Genomic DNA, 9,674 nt, shown 5'->3' with positions numbered 1-9,674 from the left:
TGAACGAACATTTATACACTGTGAGAAATTTCATTTGTTATAGTAACTAGAAAAATTCAGTAAAACGGGTATCGTTAAAAAAACTGTTTGAATATTGTTGGAATTACGAAAAACGAGGTACGCCTAACCATTTTGCGCTATTGTCGATTCGTTTTTGCTAATTGCAACGCAAAATCAGTTTCTGAGGTTTACTCGAATTTTTTAGTTAAACAAGGCTTTAACGTCAATTTATCGTTGCACAAGCTTTAAATTTTCGCAACAGTTGCAAGAAAATATAGCAACAGTGATCGTAATGAGAAAGAATAGCAACGGATACCAGACTTTCCGGTAAGAGCTAGAAGACTAAGTTTCATTTTGTACCTAGAACAATATTTTTCGATTGTGGGAAAAAAATGAAAATAGTCAAAGACCGAGCGGTAACCGGAACTAAAAATTTCTCTCAGTGCAGTCTGTTTCTTTTTTTTCCATTAAAATTCATCATTCTATTATTTCCCCAGAAGATTGTTGTTCACCAGTTTGGTAAATCCTTCGACATAAGATTATAATATTGCGCACGATCGTCATTGTAAATACTATATATGCGACAATAATTAATTCCATCCATCCAATGATTCGTCGGACGTAAATATATGTATAGTTAGGCATATGTGTGTATAAACGATTCAAACTAATAATTAGTAATAAGCAATCAATTACGGTACCAATCCTGCGTTGATCAGGGGGGTTGATTGGAGTGTAATTTAATTACTGGTGGTCGCAAATTCACCAACCCGGAATAGCGGCCAGCGATTGATTTCGCTACTCTTTGAAGTCCCGCCGAGGATACGTTATATATCATCCCCGCGTTACACGCCTCTGTGACAACCCTATCGCATTCCCATATTAAACCCTGCAGCGTTAAATTATATACGCATGAAAAAGGAGAGAGAAAAAAGTGAAATTCGAAATTGATACACAACAGAAAATGCCTAACGATCAATTTCTTCTCAGTTATAACACTTTCACGACGACAAAAAAAAAGTTTTTCGGATAATGTATCAGCTGATTTTTATTTTATCATCGTATCATGTTTGTTGCTGAAAAATTCGCTACCAATATAGAATTTCGAAATAAACAAATTATGTGTCTGGAATAAATATAATATACGTTAATTAATTATAGTTTGACGCATGGAAAAACGGATGGATAAAAAAATGGACGGAGAAAACCTGCGTATACGTTGTTCATCCATCTCTTTCTCTCTCTCTCTCTCTCTCTCTCTCTCTCTCTCTCTCTCTCTCTCTCTCTCTCTCTCTCTCTCTCTCTTTATCTTTCTCTCGCTCTCGGAGAACGGAAAAAGAGGGAAGAGATGCTGAGCGCGGTAAATGAGAGCCGTGCAAACAGACTAGGATTGTTTTTGACAGTAATTGCCTCGTTTTGGACAAAGGGCCAAAGGGTTTGCCTTTGAATTTGCATTTCAAAGCCCGCGTAGTGTTAACCGAAAAACTTTGCTCCATGCGCGTGTAGCGTATATTATATTTTATTGTGCATTTATTACATCGCGCACCGTGACTGTTTACTCAATTTATTTATGGTCATAGTGATGTATATATATATATATATATAATTTAACAGACAAATGTTACTGAATGCGTACAGGGAAATATTTTTTGTTTTTGGGGGATTTAATAATGCGAGAGAGCGAGATTTGGTTGCAAAATCAGATAAATCCAGTCGGTTTTTTAACAAAATTGTACTTTGTTAACCTTTTAAGTACTCTTACCACCTATTTTATATCTATTTCTTTTATATTTACAGTACTTTCTAACATATTTCTTTGCAGTTTTTTCCTATCTCTGATAGTATACCAACAGGTTTTCAATACTCGAGAGTAATTGTCGCGATATAATGTAAATTGTTATTGTTAGAAATAAATTTATTGAAGAAAATCATGAAAATTGAAGGAATAATTAATTTCCGAGAAAGTTATGCCTCTACACGTATACGTGTTTTACAAAAATTATAAGTTTTAAAAATTTAAGCTGGCGGATTCAATATGGCGGACGAAAATTTCAAATCCCATCGTATCCGGAGAAAAAACTCTGTCCATCGTTTCCTGGGGTCGCTGATTACGAATCTGAAATCTGATTTTGAAAATTTCGTACGGCGAATCCAATCAGCGACTCCGAAAACTCCTGCATAGAGTTTTTTGACCGCATATATTCGATCAAATGTGAAACTTTCGTCCACCATGTTGGACCCGCCATTTTGAAATTTTGAAATCTGATTCCAGATTCGTAATCAGTGACCCCAAAAATCATGGAATACTATCTTGTTGTAAAAGTCGTGTCAGCACAACGATGTGTGACTCAAAGGGGTAATTTGTTGGAAATTTTGCCGATTATTTTTTTCAACAAAGATGTAAGTAATTGACTTTTTACCTACTGTAAATTCTGCACCGATGATAGTACATAATATGCTTCTTCCAACTTCTCCTCTCATATGATGAATATTATCACAACCATTCACCTGTCGGAAAACTTGCTCGATTAGTCTGTGCTATAATTTTCAATTAAATAAATAACAAGGTCTGCGCGTAACAATAACGAAAAAAATAATAAATAAGGCTAATTTTTCTCCTTCGAGTGTAGAAAAAAAAAAAAAAAACTGTGTGCAAACTTTTCATTTCTCATATCTCTTGACAGAGCAGACGTAACGAAACATAATTTCCGAAAGTATAATTTTATTTGATAAAAAGATATCAAATTTATGCAAAATAAAAAGAGTTATAAAAACGCATCAGGGCCAATTTCTACGAGAAAAATTGTAACCCAAATTTCGTTTAAATCTCGATGAATAAGCTTTGTTCGGCAACAATAAATTCAAGTCGAAGTGACGTTTTCGTATTGATAAAATGAATTTAAGGAGACACTGGACGAGATCTCCTCCGACTCTTATCACGAGGATTTCTTTTCCCAGGTTCCTGCGAGGGTTCGGAGGGAGCAATAAGGAAAAGGATCGAAGGAGGGAGGCTGGCTTCGCAATATAAAACACGGGGTCAACCCCTGCCAGATACTCGTCTCTCCGCACTGACTCGTTCTCTCCGCTCAGGCGCGCCACGTCGTTCTTTGCCTCCGGGCTCCGGCCTCCTAAACAAATTCAATAATCCCGGGATTCTTTGCCAATTTCGGCCCGTGCAGCGAGACTCCGGGAACCCATTTACGATATTACGTTAAGAGCCTCTTTCGAATCGCAACGTCTCGCGTCACTCTGCAGTACCACTTTTCCCCCTCACCCCCTTTACGAGGGAACCAAAAGAACCGATTGAACACCGCGGCAAAGGTGAAATTGTTTACAAATTACGGTCAAATTTTAACAACGTATTAATCGAGGTGTCGATCACCGTTACGTTCTTGATTTTTACGTCTACTTTTGCAGTGAGGTTAGACACTGGCTTTGTCTTTATCTCTGGATCGTACGTTCAAAAATCTTGAGCAGGATGCGAAATTCCCGATAATCCTGTACTTTCACTTCGTTATGATTTTGCTCCGTTATGTGATACGAAAAGCAAAAAGTGGCTATCGGAATGGGACGTCTACCGAATTTTGTCAATATTGTACAAACGGTTTCGCTGTTAGCTTGTGAAAAGTGCTGAAAGACCTCGTTTCGTGTCAAATAAGTGCAATTAAACAATTAGGTATTGCACAATTTGCCAAATTTCGAAGGCTAAAATAGCGCCGAAACTACTATCTTTTAAGTGTATAATCGTTGATTATTTGCGAACCTTCCCGTGCCAATAACAGATATTTAAAATCGTCTGAAAAATCAGACGCGAAAGGTTTGAAAAGTTCAGGTAAAAGCCTATACATTGCGCAGAAAAGATTTTATAAATCAATTTTAAAATTGTTAAACCTTGAGATTCTACGTAATTCCTGATCCGCTTGGTTAGGTACAGTCACTTGAAGTAAGAATTTACCATTACAATTCAATCTTGTAATTATAATTAGAACAAGACGTTTTTATGAGAATCACCGAAGTTGTAACTTCGTCCTGAATTCGTTTTTGAAACGACAAAAAAAAAAAAAAATTTCTAAAAAATTCAACCTTCGAGATCTGAAATCCGGATTTCTTCACTCAAAATCAGACACACCAACAAGAAATCTATTCGCATACAATAAATCTATGAGAATCTTGGCTTGTTCGAAAGAAAAATGAACCGGGCTCAACTAATTTTTATCCAACAAATAATAATGATTCAACGGATTCATATTAAAATAAAATATTTTCGCTCGAAATAAATGCAAAAGAATTTTTTACCCAGAGCGTAGAGGAAATTTTCGTACAGATTTTTCTTTTTTTTTTTTAATTTTATTTCTTCTTTTCTATCACAGGCCGAACAGCATTCCTGCGATCAGCGTTCGCGTCTAAACTGCGGGTGCGAAGGATGAGGAAATCGAGCCGGCTTTCACGAGGGGGAAACAATGGTCGATTTCGGGTGTCGATTAGGTATTCCAATCGAGGCGTCGTTCGCGGATGGGAAAAGGGGAGGGCGGCGGGGGCGTAAGAGAGTGCTAGAACTCACCCAATAAAATGGTAATTCGTGTTTGTCGAACCTAACCATGCGAGCGGAGCTGGAAATTCGGAAATTCGACACTTTAACTCCCAAGACCAATACGCGCCCATCGATGACCTCGCGGAAACCGCTGCCAAGCGCGATTTAACCTGTAATTAGTTACTCCTCGTTGCGGAATTTCATTTTCAATATTTCCACGCTCTCCTTTTTTCCCTTCTTTTCCCATAGAAAAATGGAGCTCGGAAAAAAGCATTATTTTCAGTTGCGTATATGAACCTGATGATAAATATTTCATGACGGCTTTTGAATAGGAGGTTTAATTGAACGAAAAAGAGTGACAAAAAAAAAAAAAACAAAACCTCATTGATTCAAGTTACAAACGTGCATGTATAATAGCAGACAAATTATCTCGTAGGCTTATCTATGATTGAAATTTGAATAGTTGCTTCGAGCACTTAATTTTTTTTTTTTGATTCGTGTACCTGCAGGTTTTTCATATTCGAATCAGGGGATCGGGGGGGAAAAAGATTCGAAAGATTCGAGAGTCGTGAAATAACGGAAAGGGCCGGGTTTTTCCGTTTCACTCTGTTCTAAATTATTCGCTTCTCTCGATTTTATATAAGCGCGTCGGCCAAAATTAGGAAACCAATTTCGTAGAGAGAGAGAGAGAGAGGGAGAGAGGGAAGGAGAAAGAGAGAGAGAGAGAGTGGATTTCGCTTTCTAAAGATATGCCGAATTTTAATTAAACCGAAAGGAAACCATATAATTAGATGCCCCGACTCCACTTTATATACCTTGTGACGGTTGAAGAAATTAATTGAAGGTTGATTAAAACGACTCTTTGACATGCTAATTCGTTAACAAACTAAACGCCGCTCTCCTTATTCCCTGGAAAACTGGAGAATATAACCACGGTTCCGCCTTTCACTTTCTCTAATTTTTTTTTTTTTCTAAACCCCTCTTATATCCAAATTCGTATACCGTTAATGCAAATGCCCAACCGGAAGTCGGCAGTCTTTTAGACAGTGTCAAAGTTTAATCAAAAGAGAAAAAGGAAATAAACAGAGTAACGAATGATGAAAAAGAAATGAAAAACATCTGCCTTGACGGGAAAATTTCATATTAACGTTTTTTAGTCGTATATATTTCTTTTTATTCCACGCGCAATGTTTTGCCGCGTGGCTCAAAAATTTTCTCGGACATTTGATCGCAGCGAACTATTTATATCGTGCCGACGTTACCGTTACCGGTTTAAATTGATCACGGATTTTTATCGGTTGCGACATGTGACGGAGAAGAGAATTGTTGTTGCTGTTTTTTTTTTTTTTTTTTTTTCACTTTCATTTTCATTATATATGTACATCGAATTTTATTTATTATCATTATTATCCCTCTTATTATCTTACGAGCATCATCGTCGTACATGCATATAATATATATATATATATTTTACGTTTTGCCTATTACATACCTCTTGCATATTTATACGCTTTATCGCTTCTGTTTGTTCCTTCATCTTTAGTTCTCCCGTTGATCAATTTATCGAATCCTCGACTTCTCGTCACCTTCCTCGACGACCTCGCATTCATACGTATCTAGATATTACTTTATACGTAAATACGACACCAATCGCTTGGCTCACAAAAATCTTTCATACACGTGGCTTAATTTATTTCTAAATATGTAATATCTATATGCAATATATTGTATATATATGTATATATACCGATTTTTTAAACTTTACATATGTATATTTATATATGTATATGTTCATGTAGAATCGTCGCAATACTAATATTTATACACTGCATTCTCGAAGCATCGCGTAAGAGTAATTCATTTACTGCGCACTTATATGCACGTTATATGATGAAGCGAGAAAAATAGAAAAGATTAAAAAACAGAGGAAAGGAATTACCGATCTTTCCGATCGATTGATTTATCGTATGACAGATATTCAGATACTTTTTTCCCCGTGCTGTTTTTTTCTTCTTATTATTCTTATTTTTTCTTCTCTGAATTTGAGTAAATATTATCCGGTAGTCCCTCGGTATATACAAAAAAGGTCAATTTCAATACAACATTACAGCGTCACTTACACGGACACTTTTAATCGTAGTTAATTTTCAACACTTCTCTTTTTCTTCTTTCCTTACAACGTTTTCAATCTCGCCCTAAACTCACAATGGATACCTGAATTTTTGATCGCCGGTCTTGCGGTTCAACGACGTTTCTCATCCCCCTTAAGCGTGATTGAAAATTGTCCTTTCACGGGAACGAAAAATAAATGGGTACCGATTTCGGCAATTCATTCGTTACTTTGTTTTTTTTTTTCTTTTCTTTTGGAAATTGCAACCGGAAATCAATCAATCTTCTTTCTTATTTCAATATTGTCGCGTTTGATTTCTCTTCTTCTCGATTACTCATTTACTTATTTATTTATTTATTTACTTACTTACTTATTTTGCCAGTATTATTATTATCTGCACCGACGTACGAATACCGTAACTATTACTATTATTATTATCATTTATACCGTTATCACTATATTGTTAATAATACGATTACGATGATTATTATTTATCATTACGTCTCCAGTTGACGAGTTGACTAGGATCCCCGCTTGCTATCGGTGAAGTGTAAATATCGCTTAAAAACCGCCATATACTCACGCACACGTATTGTCTGTCTCAATCAATCACAACACGCAGCATCGATATATAATTAACCATGAAAATTCAATTACACAAGGTGATCAGAGAATCAGCAAAAGTCTCGAAGGGATGTAACACCTGCATCATTGGGTCACATTTTATTTAATTTCCCCAAGAATCTTACTTTCCGATCGACTAACTCTCCTCCGTCTTCTTCTCCATCCGCTCGTCGTCATCCTCGTTAATACCGCCATTTTTCCTCCGCTTTTGGCCCGAAGGTGAGTGAAATTCATTAACGAAAATAAGAGCTTTGGGCCTTCGTCTCCACTTCTCAGACCATCTGGAGATTCTTGGAGATGTTGTCCTCGTACTCTTTGGCCCGCATCCTCAACGCTTGGATACTCGACGTCCTCTGATCGGTTCCCGTTGGACTGATCGAAAGTCCCGGCTGCTCGCCGCTTCCTCTTCCGTTTCCACCTCCTCCGACCGACGACGAAGACCCGCCATCGCTGCCTCCACCGCCTCCCAGTGACGAGAGGCCACCGTTCGGCGGTCTCATGTCTGCGACACAAGAATTACAATCGACCGTGAAAAAAAGGGGATCAGAAATTACGACGCTGATATTTATCCCGTTTGTATTTTCGAGACGGTTACATCAGAGATAAGTGGGTTTTTTTTTTTTTTTTTTCCTTCAACACCTGCTTGGAAAGTTCAATTTTCAATGCGTAAATTGCCCCATTTCCGAACTGTGCGGTAAAACAATTCGTTGGCGCATGCGCACGGTTGAAATACTGTGTTTTACAAATCGGGATTTTCTTTGGCGCATGCGTACTTTCGAACAACTCGATATTACGCGTTGTGCTATTGAACCCCGGATACCTAACCTCAATTTTCTTCGTTGCTTTTCAATTCAAACTTTCCTTCACAGGTGTTGGAAGAAATAGCGTGCGTGACACGTGTGGACGGGCGATATCTGACTCGTGTGATTACAGCACTGGCATTTTTGTGACTCATGTTGCAAACTTCACACCGATCGGAGATCGCATACTTTCCACACTCGTGGCATAACGTACTAGATTATTTATCGCAGAGCGGATGCTCAATGTTTGATGTTCGAAATTCCGTGACCTTATCCCCGTTTTTCCGAGAGAAATTACGCGCTTCCTCCGAATCTTTTGATTCGATGTATTGTTATCAGGTCATCGCGCGATTAAGCTGGCATAATTTGTGTTTCTCGCCACTATGCGTGTGAAATGATTTTTACTTTTTGACGTTCAGTTTTTGGCATATTTATTTTCTTTCTTGTTATAGATTGGTATTTTTAAATAAAAAAATTTCCTGTCATAAACGTGCTTACGTAAATTTACGAAAGTATTATACGAAAGGAAATGCACAGTGATGGTTTCAGCCTTGATGATTTTTGTTTTGGAATTGCTTATACGAAATATCTTGAAAGCTCGTTGCAGAGAGAATGAAAGAATGCAAAATATAATCGGAGAAGAAGAGAAGATCAATTCGAAATTACTATAACATTTCTTTGTTTTCTTTTTAATTTGTATTTTGGATCATTTTATGTAACCTCCGTAGGAATTTTTATCAGTCCTTTTGGTGTATAAACTAGTATAAAGAAAGAGAATGCAGTCCGTTACTATATACATATTTAGCGACAGTAAAAATTCTGAAACTCAGAGAGCCACGTGAGATATTATAATGTACAATACATTTACAGTACAAACGTGAAATTTCAACGAAATTCGTCGGTTCTTGGTCGATTCTGACCGAATGTAACGCGCTGTCGAATTTTGGGGTCTGCACTAAATGGGGCGTGAAATCAAGTTACAACGAAGAGTCGAGAAACGTTAAGCCAATTCGCACGCCCGTATTTTTGGCGCAAGAAATTTTAATTCTGAGCAGCAATGGGTAGAAAAAAGATCTATTCTAAAATATAATCATATTAGAAAATTTACTAGCTAGAAACAAAAATTTGATGAATTGAAACAAGTTCCAATCGAATCGAATAAAGTTTTCTCTCTCTCACGAGATGTGAATTATTCAATACGTTAATATTGAAATAAATTTATCTTGTTTGAAAACAAAACCGGAAGAATTTTCTACCGAACGTAGTTCCGAACGATTTTAATGAAAAATACGTTTATTATAAGCGTCAGGTCGTCGCGTCGTGGTCGGCATGATTTTTCACCATAATGCTTACGTCGGATTGTTCGTCCGGGATTTTTTCTAAATGTTTAATTGTTGACATTCTGTGTTGGTCTCGTCGTCTAGGTCGATCTCTCACGTGGCTCCCAGGCCTCCATTTAACGTCCGCCGCTGTCCTGTAACTCGGCGGCCAACAAGGAGTTGTACTGACAGGCGCGCAAGCTAAGCTCACTCATCGAGGATAGACCTATAAAAATATTCAACATTCGCACTTTGGACGCCGGTTTGCAACCCCTCGACATGTAAAACTT

At 37.4% G+C, this 9,674-nt stretch overlaps 1 protein-coding gene across 3 annotated transcripts in view; it reads right to left on the bottom strand.

The window, feature by feature from the left end:
• Window positions 1-2,465: 2,465 nt before the first annotated feature.
• Window positions 2,466-9,674, bottom strand: part of LOC107219165 (retinal homeobox protein Rx1-like) — a 37,818-nt gene continuing 30,609 nt past the window's right edge. Inside the window, exons 5-6 of one of the 3 annotated variants that reach the window (XR_006904504.1) lie at window positions 6,024-7,767; window positions 2,466-2,508 (exon numbers count right to left, since the gene is read on the bottom strand). Coding sequence is in view for 1 of the 3 variants with exons in the window: in XM_046740517.1 (XP_046596473.1) it covers window positions 7,538-7,767 (230 nt within the window). In the remaining 2 variants the exon portion in view is untranslated. Of the gene's footprint in view, window positions 2,509-5,927; window positions 7,768-9,418; window positions 9,611-9,674 lie in introns of those variants that run through there. The other 2 variants (XR_006904505.1, XM_046740517.1) reach the window with 2 other exon arrangements.

Source organism: Neodiprion lecontei, chromosome 5 (genome assembly GCF_021901455.1).
Source record: "Neodiprion lecontei isolate iyNeoLeco1 chromosome 5, iyNeoLeco1.1, whole genome shotgun sequence".
Classification (NCBI taxonomy): Eukaryota; Metazoa; Arthropoda; class Insecta; order Hymenoptera; family Diprionidae; genus Neodiprion; species Neodiprion lecontei.
The sequence above is the reverse complement of the archived record's forward strand: the minus strand, read 5'-3'. Positions and strand labels throughout refer to the sequence as shown.